Here is a 26239-nt window from a genome sequence, read left to right as displayed (position 1 = left end):
GCTTACACATTAGTTTATCCAAGCTTTGTGATACTATTATTATTAATATTATTTAAGCTTACTATTATGTTACTATCAGCAACAGATAACTTATAAGAAGCTACTTATGGCCAGCACGGTGGCTCAGTGGTTAGCACTGGTACCTTGCAGAGTTGAGGACCTGGATTTGAATCCAACCAAGGACAACATCTACACAGACTTTGTATGGTCTCTAGGCTTGGACTGGCCGACAATAGTACCAGAGGGTCCAGGTTCTAAAACCAAAATGGCCTCAGAGGTCCAGGAGAAAAATAACCAAAAACATTTGGCTGTCTTTGGAGCTAATCACTTGCCACTAGGGTCTGCTTCTTGGATTCAAAACTTATTAGACTTTATTGATGATATATGGGTTGGGCCCTAAGTCTGACCCTGTGATCTTGTGGTTTCCTCCCACACTCCAAAGACGTACTGATAGGAAACTTAGATTGTGGGCTCCACTGAGGACAGTGAGTGATGATGATGTCTCTGCTGCGGAATATGTCAGTGATGTATAAGTGAGTAAAATAGAAAAATAAATGAATTACTACACATCTTGCAACCTTTCTGGATAGCTTATATATCTGAGCCATAATTTGTGACTCCTAGCATCATCCTATAAAGGTTCACCAAGAACATAATGTCTCCAGCATGCGGTGTAGTAAGGTTTGCATCACATTGTGTCCAGCTGTACATAAATAATCAGGCGTGTTAAGTTTTCCTATTCAACAGGCGTCCACGAAATATATGAATGCAGTTGCATCAACAACAAATGTATGTAGCAAATCCCCCCTGCTTTACATGTCTGTGTGCCACCCTGGGACATGCTTATCTCAGCAAGTCTAGATGTGCTGAACCAGGGGAAATAGTGCCAGGTCAACGGATGCTTACAGTGAGCTGCCGGCAAAATCAGACATAGCAGCACAAAGACTCATTTGTACTGTTAATTCTTGTAGTTTTTTAATCATCACTCCTGTATGAAGTGACATATTTCTACCAACTCTATAGGTAGGCTGGTGTCCCCAGGGATAGAGGTTATTAGGGTTATTACAATAGTGACCTCTCAAAGTGGGGAATTACAAGGACGGCTGCAGGGCAATTATTGAAATCTATTGTCTGTCAATGGATGTATACCCACACACATACCGATCTCATCATCCTGCACTACATGTCCACTAATGATGGCTTCATACTGCACCACCAGTCTACTAGAAATCATATATTATTAATATATGATAATATGATATATAGTATTATTAATTCCACCACTTAAAGTGTTATATAACGAATACACTATCATATCCTTCTGATATGCAAATGATAGATAGATAGATAGATAGATAGGTAGATAGATAGAGTGAGATAAATAAATAACAAACAAATGGATAGATAAATGTAAGACATGGAGAGGTTTAGATAAATATTATATGACAGAAATGCAGAGGATGGATTCATAGATAGACATCAGATAGATAGATATTTTAGAAATATTAATAAATAAATGGATAAATAAATATGTGAAAAATAGATAAATGTTAGATATGAAGATTATAGATAATTGTTCGATGAATGATAGATGTGCAGTTAGATAGATAAATAGATAGATAATTGGGTATATATAGGTTTAAGAAATACATATTAATAAATAAAAAGATGGATAGGCAAATGAGATAAATATTAGATAAATAATAACAGACTGGTAGATAGATTTAAGTTAAATAAATATTAATAAATAAATACATGGATAGATAAATATGAAACAGATAAATGTTAGATATATAGATAAATATTAGATTAATCATTGATAGACTAAAAGATTTCAGATATTATCTATAAACATGCCATACATTGATGAATATTGAACAGATAACTTTTAGATAGATAGGTAGCTAGAAGAAATATCAGAGAGATAAATAGATTGGATAAATACAATTATGTAAATAAAATAATATATATATAATTTCTAACATCTAAACGTATGTGCTTCCTGTGGTCCAATAAACAATTTGTACAATACACAGCACACACACATCTATACATACATCCACATTATCAGTAATGTTTATTTCGAACTTGCAAAAAAAATGAAAACTTAAAAAATGTTGGTTCTCGCAGACAGACCCCTCCTATGTGTTCAGCAGTGGGGTTAGATAATGATATGTGAGCATGGAAGCGGCTGGAAATGTAACCCAGTGCACATCACATGTCTGCAGACCTGCACTGTCCGCAGTCATACAACCTTCATAGATAAAGGCATCATAATGTAGGAGATTGATCACCACCACCAGCTACCAATTCATCACAATGGAGTCAAGGATACAGGATAAAGCTGTATGCCGAGGACTATACTGTACAGGCAGGTAATGTAGAGTTGAGCTCAAGACTACAGGATGACCAATGAGCAGGTGTGTATGGCACATTGTTGAGAGCCTCAAATCACCTTAAAATCCCAGCCCTCCCACTTGTCCACCACCCAGTACACCACAACTGCATCTTACCAAACAGTCCTGACCGCAGCCAGTCAACTCTACTCATAGATGTCCTCTTCTGGGCATTTGGTAACAACCAGGGTGGAAAAAAATATATATTTAGAAAAGTTTTTACAGATGACAGGGATGTCTTAATGTTCCAAAGAGTCCAGGGTCTCCTCTTCATCCATCTCTGCTGTCACATTCTGTGAGCATGCATGGCTGAACCCAACAAGTTAGCAGCCGGCTGGGCTAGACCACGCCCTTCATGCCACTTCCAAACCCTGGTCCCTGTCACTGGTGGGTGAAGCCGCCCTAATAGCCCACAGCTCTGCTGTACATTTTGCATGCTAGGTATTGGGGAAGGGAGGAGACCCAGATTACACAGAAAAGGTCAGGATATTACTTGATCATTGACCCTGAATAGTTTAATGGAGATGAAATCCGTGTCATTTTAGAGTAGTTCTCTACACCATAGCCCAAAAGAGTGCTGGTTGATGACATGGGACATTTGTGTCCTCAAAAGCTTAAGCAGCAAAGTGAAAACATTTCCTTTTTTTGTATTTGTATACATTATATAGAGCTTTTGGCTACATACCTATAAACTTTAGTTATACGCAAGGGTCTATATTTAATCACTGAACCCTCTGGTAAGGTTAGAGACATACAGCAATAGGTCTAGTGCTATACTGCCGTATACTTTAGTATATGTACGTTATTTTGTGTGGTTCTGTAGTCCTGTGTAAAATCAAAGGTAACTTATTGTAAGATTGTATTGAGTTGTACTGGTTGGCAAATACAGTTCTGGCAGAGAACAGCATCCCGGAGCTCACTGGATCCAGCATTGCCGAACAGTAGTGGAATGTCCGTTGGCCCCATTGACTATAATGGGGTCCGGCTGAGATCCAGCAGCTACCCGACAAATATGCCGGGATTCAGCAGGACAAATACAGCTGCATGCAACGTTTTTTGTCCGACAGATTCCCGCCATTGTCTGCCGACCTGCCGGCTGGAACACTCAACTGCAGGTGTGAAAGAAGCCTTACATTTATATGGCGTAGAGCTACTACTCTGTGGTTTATGGTATTAGATATCCATGTTTCAAATTAGTGACTGTAAAGCAGTGTCACCACCAGACATCTGAGAAGCTCTGACAGACGTTCTTCAGAACCTCCTCCTTGAGGTTCCTTTTGTTTTGCTTTCGTTTTCTCATCTCGTTAGCCGCTCTCAGCTGTCATGTAGGTGCACTGATTGCATCCCTTTAAATCCCTTCCCATACTGCATCACTTTGCGGTTTATACAACTTCCTGGAGTGTGTGCATGCTGGATGCTACTACTGAGTCTTCTACAGATAGGTTTCCAGTCAGTCGGATCTTCATTTTGAGTCTTCTAGTTTTCTGTACACCTTCCGTGACATTATAAACCGCCAAAACCGTCTTAAGAATGAATCCGGTTTCAACCTTGATTGACCGCATGCAGGGTCTTTCACTGGAGGTAGAAGATCTCCGGAAAACTGTCTCTCAGTTTGAGGTGACCGTTTCTGCTTGCGTTCATGGAATTTGTTCTGAGCCTAAAATCTCGCTTCCGGATACGTTCTCCGGGGGTAGTGAGAATTTTGTTTGTTTTAGAGAGGCTTGCAAACTCCATTTTCGCCTACTTCCCCATTCCTCTGGTGATGAGGAGCGGAGGGTGGGGATCATCATCTCGCTGCTCAGGGATAACGCTCAGTCTTGGGCCTTTTCGCTGCCGGTGGGGGCACGGCCCCTCCGTTCAGTGGATGAATTTTTTTTAGCCCTGGGTCAGATATATGATGATCCGGATCGTATTGCTCTGGCTGAGTCTAGACTACGTCTTTTATGTCAGGGTAAACAATCCGCAGAGATATAATGCTCAGAATTTCAGAGATGGGCAGCTGATACTGGTTGGAATGATGCTGCACTCCGAAGTCAATTTTGCCATAGTCTTTCAGAGGGATTGAAAGATGCATTTGCCTTTCATGAGAGACCTACCTCCTTGGACTCTGCCATGTCTCGGGCCGTTCGTATTGACAGGCGTCTTAGAGAGAGAGGAGAGATCACTCCTTCCTGTCATACTCAGTCCAAGGACAGTGCGGCGGTCTCATTCAGTGCACAGGGGTCTCAGTCGCTCTCAATCCCTTCTGAGCAGGGGCCCATATAGCTGGGTTTGCTTGCCTCTGACAATAGAGGATTCAGCTCTCATAGGAAGGTTTGTTTCTGTTGTGGAGGTATAAATCATTTGGCAAATGTTTGTCCCTCTAGGAGATTCAGGCAGTTTTTTGAGAGTAATAAAGAAATTGAAGGTTTTCCGTTTGCTTGTAGTTCCCGTTTTGTCCTACCTGCCAGGGTGGCGCTAGAGAGCAAGAACATTTTTTGTGAGATTTTTGTAGATAGTGGAGCAGCTGTCAATCTCATTGATAATCAATTTGATATAACTCATGGTTTCCAGGTATGCACTTTGGGAAAGGATATACCTGTTTTTGCTATTAATTCCATTCCACTTTCTCAGAAATCGTTCAAGGGCATAGTTCACAATATCCGTTTGATTGTGAGTGATACTCATGTTGAGGATGTGTCATGTTTCGTCCTAAGCGGGTTGCCTACTCCTCTAGTGTTGGGGCTACCCTGGCTCACTAAACATAACCCCACCATTGATTGGCAAGCGAGGCAAATAAATGGTTGGAGTGACTTTTGCAGAGAGAATTGCCTCACGACATCTGTTTCTGAGGTTTCTACTAAGACTGTACCATCTTTTCTCTCTGAATTTTTGGATGTGTTTTCTGAGAGTGGTGTTCAGGACTTGCCCCCTCACAGGGAGTACGATTGCCCTATTAATCTCACCCCAGGTGCCAAGCTGCCTAAATCTCGTTTATACAATCTCTCCCAACCTGAAAGGGTCGCTATGCGTGCTTATATCTCTGAGAGTCTGAGAAAGGGACACATACGACCCTCGAAGTCACCTGTTGCCGCTGGTTTTTTCTTTGTTAAGAAAAAAGATGGTTCTTTAAGACCATGTCTGGATTTCAGGGAGCTGAACAGTATCACAATTCGTGACCCTTATCCGCTTCCTCTGATCCCGGACCTGTTTAACCAGATTGTTGGGGCTAAAGTTTTTTCCAAGTTGGATCTAAGAGGGGCATACAACCTGGTCAGGGTCAGAGAAGGAGACGAATGGAAGACAGCCTTCAATACCCCTGAGGGCCATTTTGAGAATTTGATTATGCCTTTTGGTTTGATGAATGCTCCAGCCGTCTTTCAGCATTTTGTGAACAGCATTTTTTATCATTTAATGGGGAAATTTGTATTAGTGTATCTAGATGACATTTAGATTTTTTCTCCTGATTTCAAAACTCATAAGGAACACTTACGTCAGGTCTTGCTCATCCTGCGGGAGAATAAATTGTACGCTAAACTGGAAAAATGTGTGTTTGCGGTTCCAGAAATTCAATTTCTGGGGTTTCTTCTCTCCGCTTCTGGTTTTCGCATGGACCCCGAGAAGGTCCGCGCTGTGCTTGAGTGGGAGCTTCCTGAGAATCAGAAGGCGCTGATGCGTTTTTTGGGTTTTTCCAATTATTACAGGAAGTTTATTTTGAATTACTCCTCTGTTGTTAAACCACTCACTGATATGACTAGAAAGGGGGTAGATCTTTCCTCCTGGTCGGTAGAGGCGCGTAAGGCCTTTTCTAATATCAAGGAGAATTTTGCTTCCGCTCCCATCTTGGTACAACCTGATATTTCTGTACCCTTCATAGTTGAGGTTGATGCTTCTGAGGTGGGTGTGGGTGCGGTCTTGTCTCAGGGTCCCTCTCCTGCCAAATGGTGACCGTGTGCCTTTTTCTCGAAGAAACTCTCCTCCGCAGAGAGAAATTATGATGTGGGAGATAGGGAGTTGTTGGCCATCAAGTTAGCTTTTGAGGAATGGCGCCATTGGCTAGAGGGAGCCAGACACCCTATTACCGTGTTTACTGACCATAAGAATCTGGCCTACTTGGAGTCAGCCAAGCGTCTGAACCCGAGACAGGCCAGATGGTCTTTGTTCTTTTCAAGGTTTAATTTTGTTGTCACGTTCCGCCCTGTGGTTAAGAATGTGAAGGCTGATGCCCTGTCACGTTGTTTTCCGGGAGGTGGGAATTTTGAAGACCCGGGTCCCATTTTGGCTGAAGGTGTGGTGGTCTCTGCTCTTTATCCTGAATTGGAGGCAGAGGTTCAGGTAGCCCAGTCAGAGGCTCCTGATCTTTGTCCTCCTGGGAGGTTGTTTGTGCCTCTCGCTTTAAGACACAAGATTGTTAAGGAGCACTACAATACTGTCCTTGCTGGGCACCCGGGGGCAAGAGACACAGTGGATCTCATCGCTCGGAGATTCTGGTGGCCGGCGCTTCGTAAGTCGGTTGAGGGTTTTGTGGCAGCCTGCGAGACCTGCGCTCGTGCCAAAGTCCCTCATTCACGGCCATCAGGTCCTCTCCTTCCGTTACCCATTCCTTCCCGTCCTTGGACACATCTGTCCATGGACTTCATTACGGACCTGCCTCGTTCCTTGGGGAAGACTGTGATTCTGGTGGTGGTGGACCGTTTTAGCAAAATGGTGCATTTCATTCCTTTTCCTGGCTTGCCCAATGCTAAGACGCTGGCGCAGGCATTTATTGATCACATTGTCAAATTGCATGGTATTCCTTCAGACATAGTCTCTGATAGGGGCACACAGTTTGTTTCCAGATTCTGGAAGGCTTTCTGTTCTCGCTTGGGGGTTCGGTTGTCATTCTCTTCTGCTTTCCACCCGCAGTCGAATGGCCAGACAGAGCGTGTCAATCAGAATCTGGAGACATATCTGCGCTGTTTTGTGCCGGAGAATCAGGAGGATTGGTGTTCTTTTTTGTCCCTTGCTGAGTTTGCTTTAAATAACCGTCGTCAGGAGTCCTCTGATAAGTCACCATTTTTTGGTGCATATGGGTTTCATCCGCAGTTTGGGACATTCTCTGGAGAGGGGTCTTCTGGTTTACCTGATGAGGACAGATTCTCCTCGTCTTTGTCATCTATTTAGCAAAAGATTCAGGATAATCTAAAGAGCATGAGTGAGAGATATAAGCGTGTGGCGGATAAGAGACGTGTGCCTGGTCTGGACCTGAATGTTGGTGATCTGGTGTGGTTGTCTACTAAGAATATCAAATTGAAGGTTCCCTCCTGGAAGTTGGGTCCTAAGTTTATTGGGCCTTACAAAATCTTGTCCGTCATCAATCCTGTTGCCTACCGTCTTGATCTTCCTCAGACTTGGAAGATCCATAATGTTTTTCATAGGTCTTTATTAAAACCTTATGTCCAACCCATTGTACCCTCGTCTTTGCCTTCTCCTCCGATTGTGGTTGATGGTAATCTTGAATTTCAGGTCTCTAGGATTGTGAATTCTCGTGTTGTCCGCGGTTCTCTCCAGTACCTCGTTCATTGGGAGGGTTATGGTCCTGAGGAGAGGATGTGGGTCCCAGTGACGACATTAAGGCCACTCGTCTCATCAGGGCTTTCCATAGGTCCCATCCTGAGAAGGTGGGCTCTGAGTGTCCGGAGTCCACTCGTAGAAGGGCACCACCAGACATTTGAGAAGCTCTGACAGACGTTCTTCAGAACCTCCTCCTTGAGGTTCCTTTTGTTTTGCTTTCGTTTTCTCATCTCGTTAGCCGCTCTCAGCTGTCATGTAGGTGCACTGATTGCATCCCTTTAAATCTCTTCCCATACTGCATCACTTTGCGGTTTATACAACTTCCTGGAGTGTGTGCATGCTGGATGCTACTACTGAGTCTTCTACAGATAAGTTTTGTTCATTCATTTGTATTTTCCTGTTTGCTGGATCCCAGGTGACCCTGACTCCCTCCGTATCAAGTGTAGGGAGCCGGTGGTCGTGTCCCCTCACTATTATAGGGTGTTCAGGTGTTATACAGTCAAGGAACGAGGATATGCGATCATCTACCATTGAGATTTTTGCATAGGCTGAGCAGTTAGAGAGAGAGCCAGGTCTGTTGCAGGGCTATCCCTTCGGTTCCTTAGTTTTGGATCCAGTCAGTCGGATCTTCATTTTGTGTCTTCTAGTTTTCTGTACACCTTCCGTGACACACAGGGTCAGGTTGCTATCAGTCCCTAAATCCAAGTCTGTAAACATAGACGCAGGTTTGTGTCCATTTTTTGGGGGCTGGTAGCACTTGAATAGGTTATTGGATTGTTCTGCAGGACTCTTTACACTGGCCGAGCACTGGCCAGATAATCATGTAATATGAATGTTTGTGTGGTCACCAGAATCATTGTTTGGCGGCAGCAGATCAGCCATCTAAACATCACTCTGCTGCCAGCAAACAATGATTCAGTATGGGGATAAGCGATGGCATTAGTGATCACTTCCCACCGTACTGTGGAGGAGATCATTGCATGTAATAGCAGCTTCTCCTTCACTGACGAGCAGGCGTTAGTCGGGACCTTCCTGACAATCGCCTGCTAAATACATCAGTGTAAAGGAGCCTTAAAAGGGTTTTCCAGGATTTTATATCTTGATAGGTCATCAGTATCTGATCAGTGGAGGTCTGACAACCCGGACTCCCGCCAATCAGCTGTTTGAGAAGGCACCGGCACTTCTATGAGCACCGCTGCTTTCTGGCAGCTCACCAAGCACAGCGCCATACATTGTATAGTGGCTGTGCTTGGTATTGCAGCTCAGCCCCATTTACTTGAATTGGGCTGAGCTGCGCCTAGTCCAGTGACCAATGAATGTGTCATCACCAGGGGCGTAACTACCCTAGAGGCAGACCATGCAACTGCTATGGGGCCCAGTACTAGTTTAGATCAGGCATTCTCACACTGCGGCCCTCCAGCTGTTGAAAAACCACAACTCCCACAATGCCCTGCTGTAGGCTGATACCTGTAGGCTGTTCGGGCATGCTGGGAGTTGTAGTTTTGCAACAGCTGGAGGGCCGCTGTTTGAGGATGCCTGGTTTAGATCATCTCCTCTTCTACTGGAGGTGAAAACTTGTTCAGGACTCTACCCTCTAAATGAACAACTTTTAGCAAATGAGGCAGTGGAAAATGGCCCAAGAGTCATTGAAAGAGGTTTAGGCAGAAACCCTTCTGTCCTTTGAGGGGGTCCTGGTTTAATCCCTGCTATGGGGCCCTTACTTCTCTATGTACGCCAGTGGTCATCACTGGCCTAAGAAAAGCTGGGAGAAAGCCTTGGTGCTACTGAAATCTCTGCTGCCTCCTCAAACAGCTGATTAGCAGGGTTCCCGGATGTCGGACCCCACCGATCCAGAGGATTGAGATTAAAATATCAGAAAATCCCTTTAAATGCTGGTCATAAGTTCAGTATATTAAACTATAGACATGCATTACTTATATCTAATGTAAATTCATGACTTTTCCCCTATTGGTGGATCCAATGTACTATATATCACGTGTAACCAACCCATGAATTGGAACTTATTACCACCTGCAGGTACATGACCGGAATACAAGTTGGTCCTCACTGTGGATCCCTAGAATAGGGGTAGGCAACCTCCAGCACTCCATGTGTTGTGAAACTACAATTCCCAGCATACATACTTGCTCTGCTTTTCTCTGAACTCTCATAGAAATGAATGGAGCATGCTGGGAGTTGTAGTTTCAGAACAGCTGGAGTTCCGAAGGTTGCTGACCCCTGCCCTAGAATGATACACAATACTTCTTCAATGACAAAGTTTTCCCACTCCACATGTAAGTGACCTCAGATGGGTCAACAGGGGCCAGAAAAATTACAGCATATTCATGAACTTCTGAGGGTGATATTCACACTTGGCCTGCAGAAATCCAAGTGCATTCTGCAGAAGAAAAAAAAGATGTTAAAGGTGTCCTTGAATATTGTACCTGCAATCCGACTCCAGAGACCTCTGGCAAAACCAGCTGTTTGCAAGTGGAAATACCGCTGGCTGCACATTTTACCTGCAGCGGCCACTACAGGTGAATTGTAGCATTACATGAATGGTAGTCCGTTCAATGCACGGACAGAACATGTCTACCAAAGTGAAAGACACGTTTTCCTTAGCCGCTCTCCCACTCCACTCTGGCTTATAAAGGAACAGGGCCCATCAGAGTTCCAGGCCCAAACTCTGACAATAATTGACCCTAATAAAACAAGGCCCTTAAGGTCCTATATACACAGAGGGAGGACCCTCAGAATAATTTCCTCTGGTGGGTCCAAGGGACTGCTGGCCGACGCTGTAAAGGGACATCCCGTGTGGGGGCCCATGCTCTCTGATGTCTAGAAGTACTCCAACTCTGACAAGCTCGTTGTACAATTCATAAGCACCTTCTTATTATTGAGATTAATAAGAAGCTTAGGCCTATCTATAGCAGTGTTGTGCATATACTTTTTTTCCAGTCATTGAGACTGGATAGCTATTCAAAGGCCTGGATATTCTACAACCCATCATCACTTAAAAAAACAGAGAAAAAGTATAGTAAAAATTATTTATTCAAACTATACATAGACATTAATACAAAAATATTCTTACATTCTGACAATTGTACTTGCACCGCTCCCTCTAGTGACCTATTGCTGGTATTACAGCTGGGAAGATCCCAAAAAGACATGAGTATTTGGTCTGACAGAACATTATTCTTACATCAACATTTAAATTGCTCTTCTGGATTTTTTGCACAAAAAGTAACATTCCAGCTGTAAATCCACACTACAAGCACCTATACCCCGCCAGGCAGAAGAAGGATATCAATCCAGCATACAAAGTGGTCAAATTATAAAGTCGTTACAGAAAAAAACTTTATTAAATGTTTCTCATTCTCTTCTGAAAAGTGAAATAAAAGAAAACAAAAACAAAAAACACTTTACACTGGATGCAAAGTTTCAAGTTCCACCTTCAGTAAAGAAGTTTCTCACCTCTCTCCTGCTCCATCTCAGCAGCAAATGTATTGAAGGCAGCAATATGCACCCTGCAAGGCAGTTCTGGGTGGGATTAGGACAATCCCTATGGTCTTAGATATGTGTCAGTACACACACTAAAATGAGAACACTCCTCCTAACACATATTTGTATAAAACATTCTGAGGCAAGTAAAAATGGATTAATACAATATAGTTCAGTCTTGACTTACCTCGGTCATCATCTCATTGCACGCGTCTCATATTAACCTCTTAATAAGAAAATTGGCAGTGTTATCATTCACATACAGTCATGAAATTTACAAAATTCATCTGTTACCATCTTAAGTAACTTTTGTAACATAAACAGTAAAAAAAAAAACACCCAAAAAACATTAAATGCAGAAATAGAAATACTTTTGACTGTCATTTATAATCTACAGCTCCTTTTTCTGGATCCACAAGTTTCTCTTTAGGTCAGATGAGCTTTTCTGAGAGCTGAGTCTTTTTCTTTGGACATAACGGTAGGCTGGGTTTAACAAGGAACCCCTAAACGACAGCTTCTCTTGAATTATTGCTCCTTCTGCTCGTTTAACATGTTCTGCTTCTCTTCTGGCCCGCTAATATGGTTCATGTGCTTCCTGGCATTTTTCCTGGATCTTCTCAATGAGGCCTGGATAATGAGATAGCATAGCTCTGCCACGTTGAGGACCATGCAAATGCCGGAGACAATAACCATGAAGAAGGTAAATACGGTCTTTTCAGTAGGCCGAGAAATGAAACAGTCCACCAGATTGGGACAAGGCCAGTTTGAACATTTCACTAGACGCTGCATATGGAAACCAGTGTAGAGGAAGTAGAAGAGGTACATGAAAGCAGCTTCGAATATGACTCTGAACATAATGCTGACAGTGTAGGTCCACCACAACGTGCCTACAATTCTAATTTTACGCTGTTTCAGGGCTTCCAAGTTCTTTTCATCACACTGTCCGCTCTTCTGTAGTTGTCTTTTCTCTTCATGCTTCAGGTAGGCCACATGCATAGCAACCAGCAGTGCCGGTGTGGCTACAAAAATGAGTTGAAGGCACCAGAGCCTGATATGAGAGACTGGGAAGTGGTGATCATAGCAAACATTCTTGCACCCGGGCTGTAAGGTGTTGCAGGTGAAGTCTGACTGTTCATCGCCCCAGACGCTCTCTGCAGCCACCACCAGGATCATAATACGGAATATAAAGAGCACAGAGAGCCAGATTTTGCCGATGCTGGTGGAATGTTTGTTGACTCCTCCAATGATTTCATAAAGACTTCCCCAATCCATATTGTTTGTAGATCGTTTCTGGAAGATAGATAGAAAGCATGTTAGATGACAGAAGATAGTCAAATACCTGGAGGAGGCTTTGGTAAGAAAAAATTGGCATTAAGTAATGACATAACACAAACTGGGATATTTATCCAAACTGGTGCAAAGGAAAACTGGTTTAGTTGCCCATAGCAGCCTATCTGATTGATCCTCTCATTTTCCAAAGGAGCTCTGAAAAGTGAAAGGTAAAATCTGATTGCTTGCTTTGGGCAACTAAGCCATTTTTCCTTTGCACCTGTTTTGATAAATCTCCCCCATAACGTTATATAATAAGACCTAACACATCATGTTAAGATCCAGAAAACATAGTCAAGATGACAGCTCGTGAAGGTCTAGCAACTAGAACTTCTGTCAGTCTGAAAATAAGCTGATCCTGGTCCAAACCCTATCTTGATGGAGAAGACATTCATTTATAGTCACTTAATGAGAATCCCATGTATATTCTCACTCCATTCCATTCCAAACATTTTTGGAGAGGAACTATGTATGTGTGGCCTCCTCTCTACTTAAAACAGAATAGAATCAGTTATTTGATGAGATTGGTTAAAGGGGTTGTCCAGAATTTTACAAGTGAAGGCCCATCCTCGGAATAGGCCATCACTGTCTGATCGGCGAAAGTCAGATATCCCCCACTCCATCGATCAGCTGTTCTGGAAGTACACAGCTCCATCCACCACTCACTTCAGCAGAAGCAGCGCTGCCGTAACCACCTCCGTCCACTGCACAGTGGACATAGCTTTGTAGTTCTCTGGCTGACTTCCAGCAGAAGTATGGGGTGCCAATTTTGGCAGTGCCAGGAAACCATTTACGGGCATCTGTCAGCAGATTTGTACCTTTGACACTGGCTGACCTGTTGTATGTGCATTTGGCAGCTGAAGGCGTCTGTGTTGGTCCCATGTTCGTTTGTGCCCGCATTGCTGAGAAAAATATACAAATGAATCTCTAGGAGAAACAGGGGTGTTGCCGTTACACCTAGAGGCTCTGCTCTCTCTTCAACTGCCGTTCCCTCTCCACTTTGACTGACAGGGCCAGGCATGATGATGTTTACACTGCCTGGTTCTGTCAATCAAAGTGGAGAGGGAACGGCAGTTGCAGAGAGAACTGAGCCTCTAGGTGTAATGGTAACGCCCCCGTTGCTCCTAGAGGATCATTTGCATATATTAAAGCATCATTTTTCTCCGCAATGCGGGCACATATGAACATGGGACCAACACAGATGTCTTCATCTGCCAAGTGCACATGTAACAGGTCAGCCAGTGTCATAGGTACAAATCTGCTGACAGATGCCCTTTAATGTATAGGGGGAATTTCAACACACCTGATCCTTTTGTCCTGTATGAGGATAATCTGCTGTCAGAGGTGTCTGGCAAACAATTTCTCCCTTCTTCACATAGCGGGTGTATGTGTATTGGGGAAGGGTCTGGAGGAACAGACAATAACAGCTATATGAAGTGTACATCCACCTATAGAATCCCAACTGCCAAATGATTAGAACTAAGACATAACCTCATTAATGCAAGTTACATGAAACACTAAACACTTGCTGGATATTTTATTATGAGGAACCTGTGCATGGCAGAGAGGGAAAGAGCACCAGAGAGGAACCCTGTGTCATGTGCCCCCTTTTTAGACCCTCCATTAGACTTAACTGTTACAAAGTTTTTCAATTTTCCAACATACTGTCTGTTCCCCGTGCCTATCAAGATCTCTGCTTGCAGTCATTCATTGTTAACTTCCATTGACTAAATATCAATCCTGATCATAAATAATCACATAGATACAGAACTGGTAGTACAGCGTGTGCATCCGAGCCGGGGACTGTAATAAACCGAGCACCCGTGTTCATCACATTGCCAGGGGAGATCTTTACCTTCTGACACAATGAAAGTTCCTATTGAAGTCAGCAAGCAGAGGTTTTGAGAAATGTCAAGAGCAGTAGGAAAATTGTACAATGCTTCATGATGAAAGCAGATTAAGGGGTTCATCTTCCCCATGCATTTTTTTTTTATTTGTACTCTCCTGACCTATTATTAATATGTAAACCAATGCCTCTGGTTTTTTTCCATCCTGTAAGTAGCACTTCCCGTTCCTGCATCCAACCAAACCCATGATGCACTTCTCCTTCCTCTGCCACATCTCCATCTACACCTCTAACAACACCCAGCTAGCTTATGGCTCCTCCCACCCAGCCAGTTACATAGACACTCCCCTATCACTGCCCCGCCCATGGACATAACATCACAGGAAATAAGAAACAGCTGCAAGGACATGGTCATGTGACCACAGCCCAGAACGGGAGACAGAAGCAATAAAGGTAAAAGAAACTTCATAAAGGATTATTTTACAGAATGGTGATGCAAACAGGAAAACCTCTTTAAGAGAATTTTTAGAGTAAATTAAGATTTCAAGCAGTATATTGCTGGGGCAATAAATAGCTGATCCAAAAATAGTTCACATGAGTTCACACATCCAGGCAGTAGATGTCAGCACCACAATGCAGCTTATTCCGCAGTTAACTACATAAATGCTGATTCCTTACAACCTTTCACATAGGAGGTTGATGTGATACATTGTACAGATTTTCTGAATAATTCCAGTAATAAAGCTAAGCAGCCCGTTACAGGGGCTAAGAATCCTCCAGATAATCGCTAATGAGTGTTCATAGCTGTGCTCGTTAGCGATTATCTAGCAGTGTAAAGGAGCCGCCAATTACCCGATGAGCAATTGGATCATTTGTGTAGACACCTAAATCGCTGTTTGCCTGCAGCAGAATGTGCGTCTAATCATGCTCTGCCACCGGCAAATAAGGAGTCTGTATTGGGATGAGGGATGGCATTAGCGATCACTACTCCCCATACTGTGGAGGAGATCACTGCATGTAATAGCAGCGCTCTCCTCCACTAACGAGCAGGCAATTGCCGGGAACTCTTTCTTCCCGCCTGCTGAATTGTCCTATCTAAGGAGACCTTGACAGATGATATCCCTGCGCTTTGTGTGACTGCTATCAGAGGAGATAAACTCTGTTTTGCTTTTGTTTTTCCCTACAGGAATGGCACAGATTGCTTTTTCCAGAATTGACTGATAAGGATTATTGACCTATTGCCCCTACAGGGACAGTTTGTTCTTCTAATCAAGATTCACCATGTTCTGTCATCCAGGTCTGTGCATCGCGCTGTATGTGCAAGTCCAAGGGTCAAGTGAAAGTGCTGCTCTGTTGACCACTAGATGGTGCTACAACATCTCAGTAAATGATGTTTTCCTATGCTCCATAAAGTTACCAGGATTTTTCACTAGTACCAGGCATCCTATAGAATAGATCTATCGATAAACTTAGAGACTTTTGAAATTTGGCAAACTTTCTTCACCCACTATTCACAAGACGCACTGATACTTTCTTCTACAGGTACAGGTGCTACAATTTATGCAAATCATTTCAGCCAACTCATACTAGAACAGCAATACTCAAATGTAAGATTGGAAACACGGTGCTATAAAAGGTTTGCTTCACTTCCTTCTAGCAGGAGGTAACCTATGAGTATTCTTGTTATACCACTGCAGTTACTTTTCACCCCTGCACACAGGGAGGTGCACAGACCAAGGAGTCATCTTGTCCATACAGTACAGTGTAAGAGATGATGCGCGGCAAAAATAACATACTTACTAATATTGTGTAATGTATATTTCATACGTAATTACAGTAACTACTTGTGACACAATATGACTAATAGTAATAGCAGGATGCAACCAGTTTACGCTTGGAGCTGGAGGAACCACTCCTCCTCTTATTAAATGAGTAATTAATGGACGACAACCAGAAGAACGGATCTCCCTGGATCCTGCCTCCATATGGAGGGGAGAGGATATAAGACTTATTTCTAAGGGTGCGGTGGCGAGGAGCCCAATAAACAGTTTATCTGAGAAGGGCCTGGAGCGCAGTCAGGCGAGGTGCTCGCTTTATGAGGCCTCGCTTATTAGAGGTGTTTACATTCTTCTAAGCTTCTCTTTTTCCTTAAGAATATGGCCGCCATATACGGTTAAAGGACACAGATGTCACAGTTTTACTTCAGTCTCATATTCTGCTCTGGGACTCAATAATGCAGCCGATAAGACCAATCGTTAGCCCTTCAATAGATAATCAATGTGTATGTGGCAGCAAAATCATAATCTTTACCTATTACCAAAAATCTGCTGGCCACTGTTCATGATCGCCATTAAAAGGATTGTCCAGGATTAGAAAAATAGGTCTTCTGTCCTCCATAAACAGTGTCACACCTGTCCATGGGTTGTGTCCGGTATTGCAGATCAGTTCCACTGAAGTGAATAAAACTGAGTTGCAATACCACATACAACCTGTGGACAGGGGTGGTGCTGCTTCATTTATTTATTTTTTTAATAAGAAAGCTGCCATGTTTTTCTAACTCTGGTCTATCCCTTTAAGCATGAAATAGTCTCATGTAAGGCAATGCACACATTCAGTTGAACAGATTTTTGCTATGGCCAGAACTATTTTCCACAGGAAAGTTACCCAGATAAGATGAATGTTGTGATATTTTCTTACAATGACCAATGCTGGTCCTGCGGATAGCTGAATTGTGTGTGTAGAATGAAAGAATTCCGCAGCACATCCACGTAGTAAGGAAGTAAAAAAACTTTATTCACCAAGCATGCAACGTTTCAATCCTCTCAATGGGATTTTCCTCAAGCACTGGTAGATACAGCGCTTCTCTCAGATTCAGCGTCTCTCGCTGTCTCCGGCACGGATAGTCATACCTGTATTATGGTGACTGATTCTCGGCTTCCCACGTGGTGAGCGGCACTCTGTCCGCCCGGATTTCACAGTATCTCTCACGTATTATATGTGGAGCGCTCCACACTTCATCTGTCCTTATTCCAAAGAGCTAGATTTTCCATCTATAAATTAGTGGGTTGTTTTGGCGTTTCTGAGTTATGCTGACTCCTTCTTCAGTGGCCATAATTGTTTTGGAGTCCTTCCCACTTTTATACCCACTTTCCCTGGAAAGGAGTCTGCATAACTCCGAAACGCGTCTGGTACAACTGGTAGATATTTGCAGAGTTCAGGACCCACCAAAACAACCCACTAATTTATAGATGGAAAATTTAGCTCTTTGGAATAAGGACAGATGAAGTGTGGAGCGCTCCACATATAATACGTGAGAGATACTGTGAAATCCAGACGGTCAAGACAAAGTGCGTCTCACCATGTGGGACGCGGGGATTCCCTCACCACGTGGGAAGCCGAGATTTAGTCACCATAATACAGGTATGACTATCAGTGCCGGAGACAGCGAGAGACGCTGAATCTAAAGGGAAGCTCTGTAGCTACCACGTGGGACGCCACGGAGGGTAGCAACTTATCTCTAAACAGTGAGTACAGACTCTCAATTACTACTGTGTAAACAATGCCATCAATATAAATGAGACCCAGGAATCAGCGCATTGTGATTATAAGTTAACGATAATTACAAAAAACAAGATGGCTGCACACCGTTTTATATACAAACAATAGAGCTAAGAAATGGGGGTCATTCTAGATAAAAGTGGTACAATACCGACTATAAATGAGTCAATGGAAGCTCTTAGCGCACATACGTGTCGGGCCCATCTCCCAGGCGTCAAGGTGGCTTCCGCAGATGGGTCCCTAACACTAAATATACTGCCTCACTTTGGACTTACTTAAGCCTTACTTCTGAGCAGAGTACGTTTGTAGCTGGTTCCTACACTGCCCTGAATATTGTAGGGTTAAGTAAGTCCAAAGTGAGGCAGTATACTAGTGTTAGGGACCCATCTGCGGAAGCCACCTTGACGCCTGGGAGATGGGCCCGACACGTATGTGCGCTAAGAGCTTCCATTACTCATTTATAGTCGGTATTGTACCACTTTTATCTAGAATGACCCCCATTTCTTAGCTCTATTGTTTGTATATATAACGGTGTGCAGCCATCTTGTTTTTTCTAATTATGTTTGCTTCATGGATATGCACCCGTGATTCTGAAGGTTCTAGTCTAAATTTTCTTGCGCTATAAATGAACTATATAATAATATAAAGTATCTATTGGAACTGGTTGTTTTATCTATACATTGCTGATCAGTGCATTGGGAATAGAAAGGAACTATGAACTCAGATATATATAGGATAAAGATAGGGCGGCACTGCCTAAACCTCAGAAACATGAACCAATTGGCAATCCTGTATACACGTGTATATAAATCATGCGGTGCTCAGCCGAAAAAGTCTTCAATGAAACTCAAAACATAGAGCAAATTGTAAGGCGGCATCCACCATTTGTTGAATTGAACTCCTTTATTCGTCTAAAAAGACATATACATACATGGCAGGGGCGGACAAACTTTCATGCAGTTCAAAGCGGCGACGGCCGTTTCACGCAAATGCGCTTCTTCTGGCAACCGATGTAATCACATCTCATGAATGCTCGTTTATATGCTTCCTGGCGATATTGCCATGGCAACAAAAAAGCACTGTTTTTAGATAGAAATGAACTATACAATCATACAATGATACAAAGTATCCATTGGGAATATTTGCTTATTTTAATTTGTTTTATATTATATTGGAAAGAAAGAGAACATAAAAAATTGGATCAAATAAAAAAAAAAAAGAAATACATGGAGTAGATAGAGATATATGTAGTTCCTCATTGGTTGTTGTTTAGGAGGTGAAGGAAATCTCAACCATTCACAGCATATACAACAAATAGAGGGACATTTGTATATTTTAAATATATTTTAATGGTGGTTATTTTTATTATTTCTACTTTACTTTTTTATATATATTTGTTGATCAATAAATGAATATATGAATGATATAAACTAAATTTATCCAGAGTACTCCAAATGAAGTGTGCCTGTCTATATTTACAATTCAATTATCCAAGTTTGACTGGGTGAGTCATAGAGCCAGAGCACCTTATTCAGAGCAAGGAAGGGGGTGAGCCACTAAATTAAACATTTTGTGCACTTTCTGCTGTCGACTAATCACTTGTTCAGCTGACAGCTATTCCTCCCAACTGTTCTGTATGGGCAGAGGGTGCTAAGAGGGTGGGCAGTATCCCATGAGAATCAAAGGATCAGGCACGCTGAAACCCAATACAACAGATCCTTGTCCCCCACCCCCTCAACATCTAGATCAGAGAGATTTAGGAGGCCCCCATACACAGATGATCGGCCATCCGATCAATATTAACCTCCTCAGGACCGCCGTATGCAGGATTGCGTCCTGCCGGCGGCCCTGCTCTTCTGGGTAGACGCATATACGCGTCCTCCCGCGAGAGCCGAGATTTCCTGTGAACGCGCGCACAGAGGCGCGCGCGCTCACAGGAACGGAAGGTAAGCGAGTGGATCTCCAGCCTGCCAGCGGCGATCGTTCGCTGGCAGGCTGGAGATGTGATTTTTTTTAACCCCTAACAGGTATATTAGACGCTGTTTTGATAACAGCATCTAATATACCTGCTACCTGGTCCTCTGGTGGTCCCTTTTGTTTGGATCGACCACCAGAGGACTCAGGCAGCTCACTAAAGTAGCACCAAACACCACTACACTACACTAAACCCCCCCCCTGTCACTTATTAACCCTTTATGAACCACTGATCACCCCTGATCACCCCATACAGACTCCCTGATCACCCCCTGTCATTGATCACCCCCCTGTAAGGCTCCATTCAGACGTCTGTATGATTTTTACGGATCCACGGATACATGGATCGGATCCGCAAAACACATGCGGACGTCTAAATGGAGCCTTACAGGGGAGTGATCAATGACAAGGGGGTGATCACGCATATAGACTTCCTGATCACTTCCCTGTCATTGATCACCCCCCTGTCATTGATCACCCCCCTGTAAGGCTCCATTCAGACGTCCGTATGATTTTTACGGATCCATGGATCGGATCCGCAAAACACATGCGGACGTCTGAATGGAGACTTACAGGGGAGTGATCAATGACAAGGGGGTGATCACGCATATAGACTTCCTGATCACTTCCCTGTCATTGATCACCCCCCTGTCATTGATCACCCCTCTGTAAGGCTCCATTCAGACGTCCGTATGATTTTTACGGATCCATGGATACATGGATCGGATCCGCAAAACACATGCGGACGTCTGAATGGAGCCTTACAGGGGAGTGATCAATGACAAGGGGGTGATCACCCATATACACTCCCTGATCACCCCCTGTCATTGATCACCCCCCTGTAAGGCTCCATTCAGACGTCCGCATGTGTTTTGCGGATCCGATCCATGTATCCATGGATCCGTAAAAATCATACGGACGTCTGAATGGAGCCTTACAGGGGGGTGATCAATGACAGGGGGGTGATCACCCATATGCACTCCCTGATCACCCCCTGTCATTGATCACCCCCCTGTAAGGCTCCATTCAGACGTCCGTATGATTTTTACGGATACATGGATCGGATCCGCAAAACACATACGGACGTCTGAATGGAGCCTTACAGGGGGGTGATCAATGACAGAGGGGTGATCACCCATATACACTCCCTGATCACCCCCCTGTCATTGATCACCCCCCTGTAAGGCTCCATTCAGACGCCCGCATGTGTTTTGCGGATCCGATCCATGTATCCATGGATCCGTAAAAATCATACGGACGTCTGAATGGAGCCTTACAGGGGGGTGATCAATGACAGGGGGGTGATCAGGGAGTCTATATGGGTGATCACCCCCCTGTCATTGATCACCCCCCCTGTAAGGCTCCATTCAGACATTTTTTTGGCCCAAGTTAGCGGAAATATTTTATTTTTATTTTTTATTTTTTTCTTACAAAGTCTCATATTCCACTAACTTGTGTAAAAAAATAAAATCTCACATGAACTCACCATACCCCTCACGGAATCCAAATGCGTAATTTTTTTTTGACATTTATATTCCAGACTTCTTCTCACGCTTTAGGGCCCCTAAAAAGCCAGGGCAGTATAAATACCCCACATGTGACCCCATTTCGGAAAGAAGACACCCCAAGGTATTCGCTGAGGACCATATTGAGTCCATGAAAGATTGAAATTTTTGTCCTAAGTTAGCGGAAAGTAAGACTTTGTGAGAAAAAAACTAAAAAAAAAATCAATTTACGCTAACTTATGCAAAAAAATAAAAATTCTAGGAACTCGCCATGCCCCCCACGGAATACCTTGGGGTGTCTTCTTTCCAAAGTGGGGTCACATGTGGGGTATTTATACTGCCCTGGCTTTTTAGGGGCCCTAAAGCGTGAGAAGAAGTCTGGGATCCAAATGTCTAAACATGCCCTCCTTAAAGGAATTTGGGTTGCTTTGCGCATCTAGGCTGCAAAAAAGTGTGACACATCTGGTATCGCCGTACTCAGGAGAAGTTGGGGAATGTGTTTTGGGGTGTCATTTTACATATACCCATGCTGGGTGAGAAAAATATCTTGGCAAAAGACAACTTTGTATAAAAAAATGGGAAAAGTTGTCTTTTGCCAAGATATTTCTCTCAGCCAGCATGAGTATATGTAAAATGACACCCCAAAACACATTCCCCAACTTCTCCTGAGTACGGCGATACCAGATGTGTCACACTTTTTTGCTGCCAAGGTGGGCAAAGGGGCACACATTCCAAAGAGCACCTTTCGGATTTCGCAGGCCATTTTTTACACATTTTGATTGCAAGGTACTTCTCACACATTTGGGCCACTAAATTGCCAGGGCAGTATAACTACGCCACAAGTGACCCCATTTTGGAAAGAAGACACCCCAAGGTATTCCGTGAGGGGCACGGCGAGTTCCTAGAATTTTTTATTTTTTGTCACAAGTTAGCGGAAAATGATGATTTTTTATATTTTTTTTTTTCCCTTAAAAAGTCTCATATTCCACTAACTTGCGGCAAAAAATACAAAATTCGAGGTACTCGCCATGCCCCTCACGGAATACCTTGGGGTGTCTTCTTTCCAAAATGGGGTCACTTGTGGCGTAGTTATACTGCCCTGGCAATTTAGGGGCCCAAATGTGTGAGAAGAACTTTGCAATCAAAATGTGTAAAAAATGGCCTGTGAAATCCGAAAGGTGCTCTTTGGAATATGTGCCCCTTTGCCCACCTTGGCTGCAAAAAAGTGTCACACATGTGGTATTGCCGTACTCAGGAGAAGTTGGGGAATGTGTTTTGGGGTGTCATTTTACATATACCCATGCTGGGTGAGAAAAATATCTTGGTCAAATGCCAACTTTGTATAAAAAAATTGGAAAAGTTGTCTTTTGCCAAGATATTTCTCTCCTTTTCTTCTCTATTAGTGAGAAGAAAAGGAGGTAAAATTCATTTGGGTGGTAAATTGCATGACCGAGCAATAAACGGTGAAAGTAGTGTAGTGCAGAAGTGTAAAAAGTGGCCTGGTCATTAAGGGGGTTTTAGCTAGCGGGGTTGAAGTGGTTAAAGGGTTTGTACGCTTTCTACAAATTTTTACAGATATGGAGTTACTTATATAATATTACCAGAACAGCACTGATGTCCTCATTTCTGAAGTGCTAATACAGTCTAACTCAATCACATTATGGATCCAGACCCAACATGGCTGTTGATGAAGGGGCATGTGGCCAGACCAGTCCATAAGTGGCCACCACTGGTTAAATATCTGGCAGTGCGCATGCGCTGGTTTTCTAGTGCCATGCTCAGTGTTATTCAATGCTGACTGCTGATGGTGGGTCTGCTCCTCCTTCAGCAGCCATATTAGTACCAAAGCGCAGTACTGTAAGTTCAACAAGGGAACAACACTTTAGAGATGAGGACATTGGCACTTCTCTGGTAACATTACATTAGTAAGTGATTAGTAAGCATTGATTTCTAAATGTAATCAGTTTTCCCTTAGACCTAACAGAAGCTCAATAATGGACTTGTGCTGCTGTTAGGATGTAAGGGAAGCGTTGATTTCTAATGTTAACCTGTTTTGCTTTAGACCGCACAGCAACAGAATAACAGACTTTTACTGCTGTTAGGATGTAGGGGAAGCTTGATTTCTAATGTTAACCTGTTTTCCCTTAGTCCTAAAAGCAGCACAAGTCCAATATGGTGTTCGTGGTATAACCTAGGGGAAAAAGCCTGGTAGTAACTTAGCTTCCACTAGAAAGATACAAATATCACCAATGATGTAACTCTACCTACTGGTGTATGGCCACTGCCCCATCACCACCTGCTACATAAGTAAAAAATAAATCAAGACCACCAACCACCTTTCCAGAAGAAAATCATACACACCTTTGATCTTCTTTCCAAAGAAAGTTGTGGATTGACGTCTCAAAAATAAACCCTCACCGGTACAGGGCAGGCTATTCCATGTGACTTCAATAGGCTGGTACTTATATATTATAATCCAGGTGTGTCAACATCCACCCTAATGAGTGCAGAGTTTTGTAATCAGCAGTCCAGCTCTGTTAAAACATGTAATGGAATCAGCCACATCCAACAGCATCGCATGATGGTAGATATGGCTGAAGATCCCAGGCTGCTACTGACATGTGCAGTGCCAATGAACTCTGTCCCTAGATCACATGTAGTAAAGGACCTCTAGGCCTGCAGGTTGTAAGTCTTTATACTCCCAAAGAGTCATTTCATATAGACCATGTAATGATCCTATGTATTCACTACTAACTGTACTGGATATAGGAGAGAGAATAGATAGAAGATAGATAGATAGATAGATAGATAGATAGATAGCGCATTCCTTTTCTTGAAATGTGACAGACATCCTTCATGGCAAATTAATTAATTTTATGTTAATCAGCCTTCAAAGAAGGTAATAAGCAGTTAAGGTTAATTACGTTTTGCATCACCAGCTTAACATGCTGATGTTCTAGTTTTTTTTATAAGATAGACAACTAATCCTCAACCTAAATAACATTTCCATCCATTATACAGACTTCTGGAACATGGTTACATATCACAGCCCAAGTAACAATTTTTTCTACAAGCAGATAGGTGAAGACCAGTGTCTACTTCCTGAGGACAATGGCCATTGACGAGTAGAAAATTAATTACCGTATCATGAGCTACTGTAGGTACACACACAGCTTGAGAATTACCTCTATACATATTAAAGAGGCCGGGAAAGGTATAACCCCACCACCTACAGCCAATATCTACACCACACCAGTGGCTTCTATCAACAGTACCTGCTTGGTGTCCATGTCCAGGAGAATGAAATGGTCACTGACCCTATGTTAGCAGATTCCTCCTCATGCTAGATGTCCTTTGTCTGACTCTAGTCTTCCATGTGATTTATAACTAGAAGCTCCAGCTCATTTATGTATTAGATAGTTTTGTTCTGGACACTTTGTTTTGTACAATTATATCATATTTTTTGACTCTGGTTAGCCAGGTTTGGTGGAATGAATCAGAAGATATTCATGTAAGTCAGGTGGACTGTTTACTTCTAGTTGACTGCGTAGATTGTGTGTTCAGTAAATGGAATGTCTATGAAGCAGTAGTACACAGCACAGAAAATGACTGCTTGTGGTGGAATGAGGAAGATCAAGGACTCACCTGTACACAGATGGGTGGCTAATGTATCCAACAAGTTGTGCCCACAGTCCTGGACACGGATAAAAGCTGTCTCACACAGCAAGATCTAGTAGAAATCCAGAGTGACTGCTCCAGGAGCTCAGGTAGACAGTGACACATCCACTCTCTAGGTCTTCACTGTGAGGTACTATTATATGCTCTCAGGCACCACCCACAGCAATGCTAATTAGTAAGTTGCAACATAGTAACTTATTAGACAATCTCTGCGCACTGACATGAATATAGTACCTTTGTGGGAATTATAATTGTGGATGTGATTAATGTAGACCTCTATTAAAGAGAGAATCCTCATGGGGTTATTTGGAGCTCCTTTTGCTTATTCTAATGCTTTAGAGCAATGCAGTTATTCAGGCATTTTCAGACCTCCAATGATAATTCATAACAACCTGAGACTGGGAGCTGTGGTTCATCAACAACCAGACAGACACTGGTTGAAGACCACTGCTACCATAAGAAAACAATTATGTCTTTTCTATTTATAAATATATTGTTTTCTATTTATAAGTTTCAACATTTGTCTTGACTTTTTCATTTTGAATATTTTTTTTTTATCAATGGTAACTGATCCAAAATGTAGCCTTTTTTTTTTTTTTTTTTCCTGTATTTGAGGAGATACCAGAAGAAATTACTTTCAGGTAGAAGTAGTGTTTGGATACATTAGTGTTTTTTGTCTTGGGAGGCAGGCTACAATATACAGCAATAGAAGTCACCCACCATCACAGATCTGCTGTTTTTGTAGCACAGTTCTCTGGTCCTGCCTGCCCATACACTCATGCCTCCGTTTTTAGCTGGAAAAACTATTCTGTGCAGGAGGAGCAGTGAACTACAGAAGGTATGTCCTGCTGCAGTCCAGCAGCTGTATTGTAGTCCTCTCCAATGATGTAGATAATATTCCCCATAAAAACACACTGTAA

At 42.9% G+C, this 26239-nt stretch overlaps 1 protein-coding gene across 2 annotated transcripts; it reads right to left on the bottom strand.

The window, feature by feature from the left end:
* Positions 1 to 10961: 10961 nt before the first annotated feature.
* On the bottom strand, positions 10962 to 25445 carry LOC122933027 (gap junction beta-2 protein-like). 2 transcript variants are annotated; one of them, XM_044287760.1, is made up of 2 exons: positions 25287 to 25445; positions 10962 to 12719 (listed from the first exon to the last, which is right to left on the bottom strand). In XM_044287760.1, exon 2 carries the CDS (start codon positions 12699 to 12701, stop codon positions 11955 to 11957), a length of 747 nt encoding a protein of 248 aa, XP_044143695.1. In that variant the 5' UTR covers positions 12702 to 12719; positions 25287 to 25445; the 3' UTR covers positions 10962 to 11954. The 2 variants fall into 2 exon arrangements, with proteins under 2 accessions (XP_044143695.1, XP_044143696.1); XM_044287761.1 differs by lacking the exon at positions 25287 to 25445 and adding an exon at positions 24003 to 24149.
* Positions 25446 to 26239: the final 794 nt, after the last annotated feature.

The sequence above is a fragment of the Bufo gargarizans genome, chromosome 3, assembly GCF_014858855.1.
Source record: "Bufo gargarizans isolate SCDJY-AF-19 chromosome 3, ASM1485885v1, whole genome shotgun sequence".
NCBI classification, from domain to species: Eukaryota; Metazoa; Chordata; class Amphibia; order Anura; family Bufonidae; genus Bufo; species Bufo gargarizans.
Note: the sequence above shows the minus strand (reverse complement) of the source record. Positions and strands in the feature narration are given on the sequence as shown.